The following is a 17,075-nucleotide window of genomic DNA, read 5'->3' on the forward strand; positions in this document are numbered from 1 at the left end:
ATTCTATGGGAGAACACATAGCTGAGACGTTCATTTTAGAATTTTTCATACATGCTAAAATAAAGAGGAAAACCATCTAAGGTAATTAGAAGATTAAGAGCAGGTTAGAAAATGCTGTGTAAGATTAAAATAGAACATGAACATCTTCTCAAGCCTGGTTTGTTGGCTTGTGTGTCATCTGCCCAAGAGCGAGGCAGATGCACGGCCATCCTTACCGTGACATTTCTTCGTATGCTAAGATAGAACACTTTCTATTTTTATACATTTTAATCTACTTTGACACAATTACATGATGAGACAAACCCCTTTTTAAAGAGAAGCTGTAACTTTCATGAACTACCATTCGAAGTGAACATGTACAAAACTATTAATAGGTTTAGATCTCACAACGCTTCCATAGGCTAGGAGATGGCTTTAGTTCTTTATTCCTCCACAGTCTGCATCTGTCTTTTCCCTGGCCAAGGCAGAATACCCTCAACTTGAATAACTATTCTCATAGAGCTTAAGCAAGAGGCCTTTGCACAATGCCTAAAAAGTTGTATTACAATTATAAGTCAGTATTCCATCAACACAGTGCCCTATATTTCAGTACTGTAGCCTCCTCCTTCCATCCTTTTCTTTACTCAGTACCTCACCTTTAGCCAGACACCCTTTAGTAACACTTGGTCCCTGGACCAGTGAACAACTCCTGGGAAAGAAAAGGAACTAACGTTTACTGAATGTCACTGTGTGCCTCAGCCTCACGTCAGGACCGTCAATAGGAGCTCTCATGGATCCTTCACCATAAGCCGGGGACACAGCTGCGGGACTTCACTTTCACTTTTCACTTTCATGCACTGGAGAAGGAAATGGCAACCCACTGCAGCGTTCTTGCCTGGAGAATCCCAGGGACGGCGGAGCCTGGTGAGCTGCCGTCTATGGGGTCGCACAGAGTCAGACACGACTGAAGCGACTTAGCAGCAGCAGCAGCAGCAGCAGCAGCAGCAGCAGCAACCACCGTGATCCATTTCACAGAGGGGGAAACGGAAGCTCAGAGAGGGCAAGTGACTTGCCCAAGGTCACACAGCTAGGGAACAGCACAGGCAGACTTTGGATTAGTCTGCACCACTTCAGAGACAATGTCCACTCCATTATTCCACAAGCGGCATTCGCTCAGGACACTCTCAGTAGAGACTATGACCTATGACACCTGAGTTCTGACAGACCATGCTCAGAGCAGTTGTTCCAGAAAACCTGGTGCTTGTGAGGTAACAGCTGATGTTATTTAAATCCTCCACCCCAGAGAGAAAGGAGAAGAAAGCTGCAGAAGAAAGCTCATGAGGGTGGTGCGTAATATTGCCTTACTACCTGGCCATCATGAACTTATCCAGGACACAGTGCCTGACAAGTCTGGCTATATACAAGGGGACCATTGCTGAGCACAAGTGAAATGAGGCCAAGGGATTTAGAGATAAACTGACCCCAGTCTCCCCCCACTTCCCATCCATGCTTCCGATACCAAATTATGCTATGAAGCAACCACTGGTGATGAGCCGGTAACCCTTTCAACACTCTGGCTGAGCTGATGTATACCATCTGACAAGCCCATTCAGATGGTAAAGGGAGGACACACAAAAGCAGATTTTGCTACAAAGGCTAATAATATTGCTCTGAAAGTTAGTGTGCAAAGGAAATCCTTTAAAGCACAGGGGAAAAAATGAGAATCTGACCTAATAATGCACTAATTAAATTTCCTCTTCTAGGGGAACTCATACTTCCAAAAATTGGACTAAACATCCCCTACTCTGCTATTTGCCACCTATGGTAACCAAGGAGTATGAACAATTATTTAAAACTTGGTAATGATGAAAATGGCAGTGACATTGCTTCAAGAATGCTAAAACACCTGAGTAACAGTACGTTTCAAAATACTTACGTTGACCAATCCGAAGTAGTGTTCATTGATCGGAAACTGCTCTGGACCAATGTCTTTTTCCAGAGCAGAGGCATTGGTGCCCTGAAAGAGAAAAACAGCAAAAGTTCTGTTGCATGTAAAAAAGACAAAAAGTAAAAGAATACTTGAGAGAGCCCGCTATTGAGACCAGCATTTCCCCGAGTGGCCACAGAGTCTGGAGATGGTCATGCTGAAAACAGGTGTTGGAAGCAAACCGTAGATGAGGTAATGAGGTCAGCCTATTCCTCTCCTCACCCAACTTCATCGTCCCTCAAATCTGTTCTACCCGGCTTCAATGACCTTCCATTAGGAAAGGAGGTTTAGGACAAGTAACGAGCAAACTACCACTCAGAACTTTCAAATAAAATGTTCTAAGCTCAGATACCTGGAGTAGCTTTTATACTTTTATACAGTGGTGTATAGAATCATACCACCAATGTCAAAGTCAATGGTGTTTTTCTGATAAAGATTTATCTACTGTGCACCCACCACATGCCAGGCACTATTCTAGGCTCTGACAACAGAACAGTAGACAAAGACAGTCTGAAAGAAAAAGCAAGTATACTGGACAGTACATCAGAACGCGTAAGTGCAGTGGAGAAAAACAAAGCTGGAAATGAGGGTAGGGACTCCAGGGAGTAGGGGGAGGAGGGAAAGCATGGAGTGGGGAGGCGTGAAGGATAGATAAGTTGCAGCTTTAAATAGGGTGGTCAGGGAAGGCCTTATTGAGAAAGCAAAATGTCCAAGGACATATAAATAACGGAAACATAGAATTTAAAACCTAACTGTTCCCAAGTGTATGAAATCGTAAGCCATGCATACTCATTTCAACACTCCAACACGAGGATAATAAGTTACTGGATACTCCCACTGTGTGCCAGGAACTGCACTATTTATTCTCACAACATTCCTATCAGGTAAATTGTTGTTGTTCAGTCTCTCAGTCGTGTCCAACTCTTTGCAACCCCACAGACTGCAGCATACAAGGCTCCTTCACTCTCTCCTGCAGTTGGCTCACACTCATGTCCATTGAGTCAGTGATGCTATCCAACCATCTCATCGTCAGCCGCCCCTTCTCCTCCTGCCTTCAGTCTTTCCCAGCATCAGGTCTTCCCAGGATCCAATGAGTCAACTCTTCGCATCAGGTGGCCAACGTATTGGAGCTTCAGCATCAGGTAAGTACTTACTATTATAATCCCCATTTAACAGTTAGGAACTTAAGGCTTCGAATGGTTGAGAATCTGTCCAAGAACCACAGTCAATAAGTGGCAGAGCTTAGACTTGAACCCTGGAGTCAGACTTGGGATTTCATACTCTTAACCAAATACTATGCAGAGCAATCCTACTGAATAAAATCATCTCCTGAGCCCTGCTAAGGGCCAAGAGGTCATTGGCAATACCTCACTGATGATCATTTCCCCCCAAGGCCTGGATACTGGGATTAGGAAAAATGACCAAAGTTCAGTCCAACCAGGTGAGTAATGTGGGGGTAGGGAGGACCAGGCCCCACGGTTACTCACAGCTCTACATTATTCTATGCTCCTCAAATCCTCGGGCTATCACAGAAGACCTACAGCTCACAGACTCTCAAAGATCTGGGAGACAGGCATTTTAAAAAGAGACTGTTTAGGCTTTATAAAAAATAAATCTGCTGCTGCTACTTATTCTGGATTCGTATAATTAGAATCTCCTATCACAGAAAGAAATGGCCAAAAGGCAGGCTAAGAACCTGTCAAGATGGTCACGTGTCAACAAGCAAACAATAAAGGGGCAGAACAACTCAATTCTGAGCAAACAGAACCTCAGCAGAAATAGTACATTCCATCCCCTTATCATAATATCCTTTGTTTCCACTTGTCTTCTAGGTCCATTATACTGTTCCGCCAATCTAAAGTCCACCAGAGACTTTACATTCAGTGGCCATTTGTGTGCACAACAGTTTCACTATCTTTTAATGGTGGGGGGTCCGGTTGGGGGGCAGGGAGCGATTCATTGCCTTCACAATGATGTGACTCCATATACAGGCTGAATTCATAAAATACTTCATTAAAGCAGGATTTCATGGTATTGAAAAAAATCACTAATATTTTCCAATAAAGCTACATCTCAATCATAAATCGATGTAAATAACGTGTATTAAATATACCCACGGCCATTTCTGAAGCAACGTTAGGATATATGGCTTAGTGCCCAGGAGGAATGTCAGATATAAAAGTAGAGCACATGGAGACAGATCTCATTAAATCTTTCTTTATGAGGCAGCCATTTATTCAATCCATGACTTCTGCTATTTGGGAATTCTTGAGTGGAGTCTGCTTTTTTCTATCTATCTTAATACTTTCCCACCAAAGAGGGAGCTGGTGGCGGTAGGGGGGGCAGTGCTGGTTGTGACTCAGGCTGACTACAGTGACTGGGGGTGGGGGTGGTGGTGCTTGAGAGGATACCCTGGACAAGAGGCAGCAGGGGAGGAGGCACCGCAGCACAGCTCAGGAAGAGGGAAGGGAGCTAACAGGGTCTTCATGAAACCTGAGAGCCACACTTCCTGGCCACGCCTCAGGTCAGGCCCACTCATCCTCTCGCAGGAGGTCTGGAAGGGTCAAGAGGGAGATCTGATACCCTGGGGGGCTTCCAGATCACTGCAATGTCACCCTTTTGTCAGAACAGCTACCCTCAGACTTCCCTGGTGGCCCACTGGTTAAAAATCTGCCTGCCAATAGAGGGGACATGAGTTCAATCTCTGATCTAGGAAGATCCCATGTGCCATGGAGCAACTAAGCCTGTGCCTGCAACTACGGAGTCCGTACACCCTAGAGCCCATGTGCCACAACTACTGAGCCCACGTGCTGCAGCTACTGAAGCCCGCGTGCCCCAGAACCCATGCTCTGTAACAAGAGAAGCCACCGCAGTGAGAAGCCCACGCGCCGCAACTCGAGAGTAGCCCCGGCTCACTGCAACTAGAGAAAGCCTGTGGAAATAAATACAAAATTTTAAAAAATCTGCCCTCTGCAGCCCATGCCTCCCAGCACTGTACAAACCCCTTCCTTTCTCCTCATCTTGCCTAACCCTCCATCTCCCAGCGACCTACCTTGACACCCCGTCTCCTGCCATCATGCTGGGTGGTTTCAGGATCCACGTGGCAGCACCTTCCCACACCTGCTCTCTCAGTGTTGGTGTCCTCTTTTGCAGCTGCCTTTTATTCCACTCCACTCCAGCTACCCACTCCCAAAGACACAGCCTGGATCTGGTCACCACCTAAACCCAGGCAGGCTGGGCTCTGCCTGCCGGCTCATCCCATTACAGCCACACAGAGACTGGCTGGAACCCCTCACTCCTCTCCTTTCTCATCTAGCTTAGAGTCCATGGATCATGATTTCAATGGCTCTCATAAACACACACCCCCACCCATCCTTTGCTTACACTACTTGGCAAAAAGTCAACCCAGAGGGGACCAAACTATCCACCCTCTCTGAACCCGGACAGATGAGCAATATTAGAGGGGAGAAGTCACACCCCAAGCTGACTGCACTCAACTGAACTCACCAAATTCAGGCAGCTCTCAACACGCCCACATTCCAATAGCGTTTTCCTAACACGCTCATTCTCCACTCCACAGTGACTATTTCCAGCCTTCTCCAAGCTCCTCAAAACTCTTACACTCCTTTGCCCCTCTCACTGGCCTCCCACTCAACAGCAAAAATAACAAAATAAAATGAGCAGAGAGGAGCTTTTTTAATTAGACTCCCAGAAAAACATCTATTTCTGCTTTCTTGACTATGCCAAAGCCTTTGACTGTGTGGATCACAACAAACTGTGGAAAATTCTGAAAGAGATGGGAATACCAGACCACCTGACCTGCCTCTTGAGAAACCTATATGCAGGTCAGGAAGCAACAGTTAGAACTGGACATTCAACAACAGACTGGTTCCAAATAGGAAAAGGAGTACGTCAAGGCTGTATATTGTCACCCTGATTATTTAACTTATATGCACAGTACACCATGAGAAACGCTGGGCTGGAGGAAGCACAAGCTGGAATCAAGATTGCCAGGAGAAATATCAATAACCTCAGATATACAGATGACACCACCCTTATGGCAGAAAGTGAAGAAGAGAGTGAAAAAGTTGGCTTAAAGCTCAACATTCAGAAAACTAAGACCATGGCATCCGGTCCCATCACTTCATGGCAAATAGATGGGGGAACAGTGGAAATAGTGGCTGATTTTATTTTGGGGGGCTCCAAAATCACTGCAGGTGGTGATTGCAGCCATGAAATTAAAAGACGCTTACTCCTTGGAAGCAAAGTTATGACCAACCTAGACAGCATATTAAAAAGCAGAGACATTACTTTGTCAACAGAGGTCTGTCTAGTCAAGGCTATGGTTTTTCCAGTGGTCATGTATGGATGTGAGAGTTGGACTATAAAGAAAGCTGAGCTCTGAAGAATTGATGCTTTTGAACTGTGGTGATGGAGAAGACTCTTGAGAGTCCCTTGGACTGCAAGGAGATCCAATCAGTCCATCCTAAAGATCAGTCCTGGGTGTTCATTGGAAGGACTGATGTTGAAGCTGAAACTGCAATACTTTGGCCACCTGATGCAAAGAGCTGACTCATTTGAAAAGACCCTGATTCTGGGAAAGATTGAGGGCAGGAGGAGAAGGGGATGACAGAGGATGAGATGGTTGGATGGCATCACCAACTCAATGGCCATGGGTTTGGGTGGACTCCGAGAGTTGGTGATGGACAGAGAGGCCTGGCGTGCTGCGGTTCACGAGGTCACAAAGAGTCGGACACGACTGAGCAACTGAACTGAACTGAACTGAACCCTTCAAACCTACATGCCTCCCCGTCAATGATGGAGATCTCGCTCTCGTCCAAGGTTGATTGCTCCTGCACTATTAGATCCTGCCCTGCTGAACGGAACATGCCTACATGTCTCTCATGTGAAAATATATACACACATCTTCTTCCCACATCTCCCCAGTCCCCATCCTCTCTCACCTTCTCTTCACAGCTAAACTACTTTAAACAACTATCTATTCTGAAACATTTTACAAATGAATCAGATGATTTCTAAGAGTTGTTTCAAATAATCCAGTGGGGAGAAGTGGGAGGTGGGGGGTGGGGATAAAACTCTGCTGTTGAAGCTGAGCGTGGGTACATGGGGCTTATTATACCATCCCGTTTATCCTTTACAGATATTATGGGCAGGGTAATGGTCTCCCAAAGATGCCCATGTCCTCTTGTAATGACATGGGCAAAACTTGTGATTACTCTCCAAACTTGTGATGACATCACCTTACGTGGAAGAGGGAAATTTACATTGCAGAACTGATTTGCAAATCAGTTGACCAAAAATAGGGGGATTGTCCTGGACCATCCAGTTGAGCACAACGTAATCACAAGCATCCTTAAAAGGGGGAGACAGAGCAGGACAACCAATGAGAGTGATATGATGTGTAAGTCATGCCTTTGCTGACTTTGTAGGTGGAGGAAGGGGCCAGGAACCAAAGAACCAAGCAGCCTCTAGAAGCTTAAAAGACAAGGAAGCAGGTTCCACTAGAACCTCCAGGAAGAATACAGCACTGTACTGCCTTCATTTTGGCTCAGGGAAACTCAGCTCAGACTTCTGACCTTGAGGCTATAAGATAATAAATTTGTACTGTTTAAGCCACTTAAGATTATGGTAACTTGTTACAGCAGCAAGAAGAAACCAATACACTGTGTTTGAAGTTTTCCATAATACGTATTGAGACCTGCCTCTGTTTTCTCCCCTTGCCATCTCTCCTCAAAATAGCCCCTTCTGGAGGCTACCCTGGATGCACTCCACACACGGTCAACTCTGGATGGTACACACAGCTGCTAGCTTTCCCCAGCCACTGTCTGAGGTCTTCCTCACTCCCTCCATGCCTCTCTGTGGAGGGTCCAGATAATAACCAGGCTTTAATCAGCAGCTATGTGCCAAACACCTCCAACTCTTTACCTTCATCCCTGGAAGCTCACTTCTGAGCTCATTCAGGTATGATGAATACACATTTCCACTTGCTTGTCTCACAGACCCTCAAAGTCATTCTACCCCAAGCCCTAGCTTTCATTTCTCCTTCCCCCCAAATCCAATCTTTTCCTGGTGTTTCCCCACTTAGTCCATGACAATGCTACCTTCCTTCCAGCTCCTTCTACAAACCTCAGGGCCAGGCCCAACATCCCACTCCCGGCTCAACACTCATTCATCACTGAGTATTGACTGATTGCCTCTCCTTAAATCTCTCAAGTCCTTTCGCTTCTCTTTAACCTCCAGCCACCAGTGAGACCAAGCCACCACCATTTCTCACCTGAATTTAAACAGCCTCCTAAATGGCATTCAACATCCACCTTGCTGGCCTTAACCCCACTGTCAACGTGGCAGCAAAACTGTTCTTTTTAAATACAGATCTGGGGCTTCCCTGGTGGCTCACTGGTAAAGAATCCGTGGTCTGGTAAGATCCCAAAACCCAATAAGCTCATGTGCCACAACTACTGAGCCTGTGCTCTAAAGCCTGGCAGCTGCAGCTACTGAACGCATGTACCACAACTGCTGAAGCCCACGCACCTAGAGCCCGTGCTCCGCAACAAGAGAAGCCGCCACAAAGAGAAGCCCATGCGCCGCAACTAGAGAAAAGCCCTCGCAGTAACGATGACCCAGTGTGGCTAAAGGGACTTTGCAGACATGACTGATTTAAGAAGCTTGAGATGGGGGGATTATCCCGGATGGTCTGAGTGGGCCCAGTGTCATCAAGGGTCCTCATGAGGAGGAGGCAAGAGTATCACAGTCAGCGAGGAGACATGATGACACATGCAGAGTTGAGAGAGAAGTGAAGATGCTATGCTGCTGGCCTTGAAGATGGAATGCACCCTGAGCCAAGGAATGCAGCAGGCCCTAGACAATGGAAAGTGCTCTTGTAGAACCTCTGGAAGCGGTGCAGCCCTGCCAACACCTTGATTTTAGGACTTCTGACCTCCAGAGCTCCAAGAGAATAAACCCTTGTCATTTTTAGCTGCTAAGGGACTTCCCTGGTGGTCCAGTTGTTAAGACTCTGTGCTTCCACTTCAGGGGGCACTGGATGGATCCCTGGTTGGGGAATTCAGATCCCACATGCCACACAGTACGGCCAAAAAAAAAGCTGCTAAATTTGTGGTACTATTTTACTGTAGCAACACGAAATTGACATACCCCCCTCCCCAACAACCTCCACCCTCCACTCATAGCATACCGTCTCCCTTACAGTATTTATGCCAATTGTTATTTGCATGATTATTAATATCTGCTGCTGCTAAGTTGTTTCAGTCACGTCCGACTCTGTGCGACCCCACAGACAGCAGCCCATCAGGCTCCCCCGTCCCTGGGATTCTCCAGGCAAGAACACTGGAGTGGGTTGCCATTTCCTTCTCCAATGCATGAAAGTGAAAAGTGAAGTTGCTCAGTCATCTCCGACTCTTCGCGACCCCATGGACTGCAGCCTACCAGGCTCCTCCGTCCATGGGATTTTCCAGGCAAGAGTACTGGAGTGGGGTGCCATCGCCCTAAACTATATGTCCCATGGTAGCAAAGACTATGTTTAACCTATTTAATCCTGCAAGTACAGTACTAAGTGACTAGCACAGGGCAGGCCCAGTCCTGCTGGGTGGGTAAATGGATGGATGGATGAATGAGTGGCTGGATGGATGAATGGTTGGATGGATGCCTGGATGGGAATGGTCAAGGGTGTGTGAACTGCTTCCATATCCATTATCATTTGGACATGGGTGCACACATGGATGCGTGCACTCTCCAGATCTATTGTTCAGTGAGGCTCAGTGAGGGTACAAGTGGTACCCTCAACCACTTCCCCATTCTCCCTGCCCATCCTAGGAATTCCTTCCTATGGATACAGAATGTTACTAATATTGACCCTTGGAACCAAACTCTTGGTTCACATGCTAGCATTTTCCATTGGTAACATGAATTTTTGTGCAACCTTAACAGATTTTGGAGTTCTCTATGTTAAATGTAGATCTCTGTACAATAAAAGGACATAGACATCATGGGGAATGTTTCATGAGATGATGATGACAGATACTTAAAGATCAATTAGACAATGTAAATCAAAACTTTAAATGAGCATGTCCTTCAGCCCTGCAATTTGTTCCACATCTATACTCACACAGGTGGAAAAGATACAGAGCCTGTATCCAGGCCCCAAATGAACCAGGCCTGGCTTAAAACAAGATGGAAGTTTCTTTCTCTCTTTCACGTAAGTGTTCACAGGAAGGAAGCAGTGCAGGTCTGAAATGGCAGCTCTGCAGGGCCAGGGACACAGGCTCCTTTTAACTTGTTGCTTTGTCATCCTCAAGAGTCTATCTTAGGAACCAACATGGCCACTCCAGTCCCCTATCATCAAACCCCTGCCGGGGCAAACAGACAAGAAGGAGAGAGATATGTCCTTCCCTTACAAAAAAGTTCCTGAGAGTCACACATCACATTTTCTCAAGATCTTGAAGGCCAGAACATCTCCCAGCCACGCGGCCACACCTAGCTGCCAGGGGAACTTGGCAAACGTGCTCCTGAGCAGCGATGAGCCACCAAAATTAGAAATGGAAAAAGGATACTGAAATAACAGTCAGCATGCAATGGTCCTCCCTGGCACGGTTTTAACAGAAAAAAGAAATAATTTAGTGTTAGTCATTCAGTCGTGTCTGACTATTTGTGACTCCATCGACTGTAGCCTGCCAGGCTCCTCTGTCTAGGGAATTCTTCAAGAAAGAATACTGGAGTAGGTAGCCATTTTCTTCTCCAAGAAATAATTTAACTGGTTAAATAATTACAGTAATAAATAAGACAGAATACCATATAGCTACTTAAAAAAAGCAAAGCTACTCCATAGGTATGGCTGTGAAAATTTGTCCAAGATACAACGATAAGTAAAAACATGTGAGTGAGCCAACGTGTGTACAGAACAATTACTGGAAACGTCCTCCATCCAAGCAACAGACACTGAGCCCACTTGGTCCACAGCACAACTACATACCTGAGGGACACAAAGGGACAGAGCGGCCAGAGCCTGCCTTCAACATCTGTGCTCTAATGGAAATTCCAGAAAGAATACTTGAGAAAACATTAACACTTGTCACCAGTGTCTGGATCATGGAAAGAGCAAGAGAGTTCCAGAAAAACATCTATTTCTGCTTTATTGACTATGCCAAAGCCTTTGACTGTGTGGATCACAATCAACTGTGGAAAATTCTTCAAAAGATGGGAATACCAGACCACCTGACCTGCCTCTTGAGAAACCTATATGCAGGTTAGGAAGCAACAGTTAGAACTGGACATTCAACAACAGACTGGTTCCAAATAGGAAAAGGAGTACATCAAGACTGTATATTGTCACCCTGTTTATTTAACTTATATGCAGAGTACATCATGAGAAACGCTGAGCTAGAAGAAGCACAAGCTGGAATCAAGATTGCCAGGACAAATATCAATAACCTCAGATGTGCAGATGATACCACCCTTATGGCAGAAAACAAAGAAGAACTAAAGACCCTCTTGATGAAAGTGAAAGAGGAGAGTGAAAAAGTTGGCTTAAAGCTCAACATTCAGAAAACGAAGATCATGGCATCTGATCTCATCACTTCATGGCAAATAGATGGGGAAACAGTGGAAACAGTGTCAGACTTGATTTTGGGGGGCTCCAAAATCACTGCAGATGGTGACTGCAGCCATGAAATTAAAAGACGCTTACTCCTTGGAAGGAAAGTTATGACCAACCTAGATAGCATATTCAAAAGCAGAGACATTACTTTGCCAACAAAGGTCCGTCTAGTCAAAGCTATGGTTTTTCCAGTGGTCATGTATGGATGTGAGAGTTGTACTGTAAAGAAAGCTGAGCTCTGAAGAATTGATGCTTTTGAACTGTGGTGTTGGAGAAGACTCTTGAGAGTCCCTTGGACTGCAAGGAGATCCAACCAGTCCATCCTAAAGGAGATCAATCCTGGGTGTTCATTGGAAGGACTGATGCTGAAGCTGAAACTCCAATACTTTGGCCACCTCATGCAAAGAGTTGACTCACTGGAAAAGACCCTGATGCTGGGAGGGACTGGGGGCTACAGACTCAATGGACATAAACCTGGGTAAACTCCGGGAGTTGGTGATGGACAGGGAGGCCTGGCATGCTGTGATTCATGGGGTCACAAAGAGTCAGACACGACTGAGCGACTGAACTGAACTGAACTGCACTGAACCAGTGTCTAGGAGAATGGCTTGCAGATGAGAAGCCCACCAAGGGGCTTTTTGTTTTTTCAACTGTTCCAATTTTTAACTATGAGCACATATTATCTTTGTCATAAAAAATGTAATGAAAGTTAGCAAACTAATATCCTGCAGACCAGTGATCGAACACCCACAGCACACACCTCACAGTTATATTTGGCCATTGTTCCCCCCAGTATGAATTTCCTTTTGATTTCAGGCACGTCCTCTCTCTTGGTCTTTGTTTCCTGGGTTAGAAGTGGGGTTGCTCATATTCAGCCTGCCTGTGGCTCAGGGTGTCAGAGGAAATCAAGCAAAACAAGGAACATTATCAGCACTAAGTAAATGGCAAGATGCATTGTAAACCCAAGTCTGCACTTTGATCAGTGGCACCCAGCATAATGACACAAAAGGCAAACGGGGCACTGAGAATAACTGACCAGATACTGAACGAAAAACTGATTCACAGCAGTAAGTCACAGGGTGTGCGGGTATAAGAAACAGAGTTTTCATTTACATCGGTAAGAAACGTGGTAACCTTTGAAAACAATGCACCGCAGTTTATTAAAAATAGAATCTGGGCTGGGACAAGTTCCAACAAGAAGACTGTAATGCTAGCTCTTCACAGCATGTCTGAAAGCACTTGTGTGGCTGCCAAGGGATGCGACAAAAACACAGAAGCAACAACAACGACTCGGGAAGAATGAATCATAAACGTATGAGAGGTATAAAGAAAGGCAATTCTTCTAAAGCAATTTTAAAAGCAGCTTATAGGAAAACAAGTTAGAATGGCTTCCCTCAGGGGAGAGGGGATGAAGACAGATTCTTGCCCAGGAGGCTGTAATCAGAACAATGGCACTGCAAGATCTAGCAAAGTCCATGAAGGATTTCCCTTGTTGGTTCAGTGGCTAAGATTCTGCACTCCCAATGCAGGGGGCCCAGGTTCCATCCCTGGTCGGGAACTAGATCCCTCAAGCTGCAGCTAAGATCCCACATGCCACAACTAAGACAAGAAGCAGCCAAATAAAACTTAAAAAATAAATAAATAAAAAGAACATTGTATATTATGCAGGAGCCTAAACTGAAAATAGAAACCAGGAAGGGGCCTTGAAGATCAGCTAGACCATTATACAGATCCAAAAAACCAACACCTAAGATCATAAACATAAACCTACTTCTCAAGATCACCCCAAGGCAGCCTACTCTTCTGCATCCTAAGGCATGCAGGATCTCTTTCAAGTTTGTACAAAGTACAGAAAGGCCCCAAAGAACACATAAGAATTCTAAGTACACAGAGAGTAAGTCGCTGATTATAAACCATGAATTAAAATACATGACAGGGGGTACTCTTTCTGCCCCCGAAGATGCCTATGTCAGAAGCTTTCTCTATCTCCTTTATACTTTAATAAAACTTTATTACACAAAAGCTCTGAGCGATCAAGCCTCGTCTCTGGCCCCGGATTGAATTCTTCTCCTCCGGGGGCCAAGAATCCCGGTGTATTCGCGTGATTCAACAACAACCTTTCATCTTGGGGGCTCGTCCGGGATCCTTCAGGACAAGGTAAGGATGCTTGGAGCTTTAGTTCTTTGTTCTCTTAGAGAACACATTTTCTGCTGTGCTTTACTAACTCTACCATGTGCTTGTGTGAATGAATGGCATGCCCTGCGTGAAGCAAGGAAGAAGCCCCGCTCTGCGGTTCCACGGTGATCTCATACGGCTTATGTCAGAAACCTGTCGGGGCGTTATACCGACCTGCCAATGCCAAGAGGCACCCAATGTCTCCTTCGGGAACCGACCAGAAATGGGCAAAGCCTGTGGACCGAACTCTCCTTTCTCGGTCAAACTTTTCGGTCTCTTTGACCATTTCATAACTCCTTGGGAATTAGAAGTACTAACCTAATCTATCGGATCATAGACTTTCAAGGGACTTGTGATCTATACTGTTATTGTATACTGTGGCTTAAGTCCCAAACTTGAATTGGTAGCCAATAAAGTATTTAAAAAATAAATAAATAAATAAAATAAAATACATGACAGGAGAGGGGAATGTTGTTGCTAAAACGACCTTTTAAAGTAGACATTCAAAAAAGGGCTGTTTTACCTAACAAGCGTGTTTCAAAGTACAAAAGTATTTTGAGGACAAATTCTCAAAAGGACTAGAATTCCCAGACTTCTGATGACAAAAGGTCTTTCGTAGAGCCTTAAGGAGAAAGTGAAGCAAAAATGAAGTGATGTTTTCTTCTGGAAGAAAGTTTTTGATAGAGTTTCTCCCCCCTCCCCCGCCACCAAAATTGACATAGATATTAAAATTTGGTGCTTATAAGGAAGGACTTAAAAATGAATAGCAATACTTCAATTAAAATTACAAATGAGAAATAAAAATAAGTAAATAAAGTGATGCTACTCAAGATCTCAGGATGAGTCAGGTGCCAACTGCCAGAATTCAAAGATGGTTAAGGACAGATTACAGTCACTGGCTTCCAATCATAATTAGTAATACTAATAGATAACACAAAAAATAACACTGTGTCCAGTCACTGCTCTGAGGACTTAAGGTATATTTTACTCATTTTAATCTTCACAATAACTCTATGAGGTGGATATCATTACTGTTTCCATTTTAAAGATAAGAAAATTGAGGTACAGAGGGAGTAAATAACTTCATCCAGGTTCACACAGATAATAAATACTGGAATTAGGTTTTAATTCACACCATCTGGCTCCAGAGTGTAGGCTCCCAAGCACTATACCACACTGACTCTCAAGGTCATAGGGTCCCCTCAGAGCCCCAGAACCGTAAGAATAGAAACCTGAGGAAAAAGAAGAGGTCACAGTTAAGAGATCTAATCCCCTACCTCTGAGGCACCACTCCAAATATTCTAGAATGAGGAACACAGGTATCCTTCTCTGTAAAATCACCACAGAACGCTGCAACCAATTTAAAGAATATATAAAACTGAGGTTGAAAATCAGGAGAAACCTGAGATGTAATCAAGAGGTAGTAATTTTTTTTTGCCAAAATAGTTTCAGGCTGTGAATTTTTACCCAGCCAAATATAATAGTAAAAGAAAATATTACTGTTTAAAATAGGAGAAAGCAAAAACAAGATCAAAAAGTAGAAATGAGTTCTAAGGAGTAAACCATTTTACATCTAATAATGGAATAACGTGCATTCTTACTTCCCTAACATGGACAGATATTGACAATTTAAAAAAGAAAAGGAAGCCAGAGAGAAAGGACCCACCAGAAGTATTCAGAATAAAATATGTTAATATATTAATACAGCTTATCTCTCAGTACTGGGACTATTTGGGAGGGGTAAGTGGGGAGAAATGGTGTGAATTATGTATCAGGGGAAAAACTTGTCATTTTTTTTCTTAGCCAAAGAAAGTGGCAAAGCCTCTGTCATGCCTCTATATAGACATAAATGCAGACTGCAATTCTGTGCCTCTTGGCTCAGAACTGGTGCAGCCAGTTCTCTGGCCCCTCAGCGCTGTCCCCTCTCCCCCAACCCCCACCACCCCTCCTTAGCATTTGGCTTTAACATCACTTCTTCAAAGCTATCTTCTCTGACCCTTCCCTCTCACAGAATCCTGTGTCACTCTTCATGCAACTAATCATAATCTGTAATAATATATTTATTTGGGGCTGATGTCTTTAACATCTGTCTTCCCACTGGACCACAGATTGGCAAATGACAGTCCCTGGGCCAGATGTGGCCCACTGTTTTTGTAAATAAAGTTTTATCGGAACACAGCCATGACCACTCATTTACTTATTGTAGCTATTTTCACAATACAACAGCAGAGTTGAGTAGCTGCGACAGAGACACGTGGCCCACAAAGCCTAAAGTATTTACCATCGAGCCCTTTACCAACAACCCTGCCAAGTCCTACACTGGACCATAAACTCTGAGGACAGGACTGTGTCTGATGGGTCTACCTGGACCCTACAGAACACTTGACATGAAAAGGCACTTACTAAAGTTGCTGACTGAATCAACTTGGTAAAAGGGTAATAAGCAGTATGTGCCGCTTGTGGTTCAGAAAATTTCACACCTCTGTACTCATCAACTCCACTGTCAACCAGCCAAAGCCATTCCACTTATTGTCCCATTCCACTCCGCCAGTAAGGGCAGAGCCAGGACTCAACCCCAGGCCACTTGGCTCCAGAGCCTGAGCTTCTGACCACAAGGCAGGGAAAATGATCTACCCATTCAGACTTTGAGTAATTCCTTAGCTGCAGATGGAGGGTCTGGGCAGAGGGCCATGACTGGTTCTGACTGCATCCTCGTTGGCTGCTGGCCCTCACACATCACCTAACCACCAGTGCGCTGTACCCAGAGGAGTTCAGATGCCATCCGTCCTCCTCAGAGAACAGACACGTCACCTGGTCCCACTGAGCAATACCGACACTCTCCCTCCAGACAAGGCACTCACTCGGACTCACCACCTCCATTTCATAGGTAAGGGAAATGAAGTTAACGGAGGTTCAGTAAATTGCCAAGGTCAAGTGTTAGTATGAGGCAGAGGTCAGCTGCAAACCCACAATCTTATTTACCATCACAATGCCAACTCCCGGTTCAACAGTGCTCCTGCACCTCCCTCCAGACTCCCCCAAGGAAAAAGGCATTCAGGAGAAGGCAGTGATGGGCATTTTCATTCTACACCAGGAGAGCATATCACTTCCATGCCTTTCTGGGGAGGGAGAAACAATGCTGGAAAAAAACCTCAGTGTGACTTCACTTAATGACCATAACACAGAAGCAAAAATGCCTGTAACTGAAGACGACGACCCTGGGATACATAATGACCCCAAGTCGTCATAGGAAGGACAGTAAAGAGCAGCGGGAGACTCCGGCCTGTGAAACAATTCTTCTCG

The 17,075-nt window shown here is 44.9% G+C and overlaps 1 protein-coding gene across 1 annotated transcript in view; it reads right to left on the reverse strand.

The window, feature by feature from the left end:
* The window catches only part of USP46 (ubiquitin specific peptidase 46), a 74,538-nt gene that overhangs the window by 43,726 nt on the left and 13,737 nt on the right, over positions 1-17,075 (reverse strand). Inside the window, exon 2 of the mRNA NM_001192444.2 lies at positions 1,916-1,996. Coding sequence (NP_001179373.2) covers positions 1,916-1,996 — 81 coding nt within the window. The remainder of the gene's footprint in view (positions 1-1,915; positions 1,997-17,075) is intronic.

The sequence above is a fragment of the Bos taurus genome, chromosome 6 (assembly GCF_002263795.3).
Source record: "Bos taurus isolate L1 Dominette 01449 registration number 42190680 breed Hereford chromosome 6, ARS-UCD2.0, whole genome shotgun sequence".
NCBI lineage: Eukaryota > Metazoa > Chordata > Mammalia > Artiodactyla > Bovidae > Bos > Bos taurus.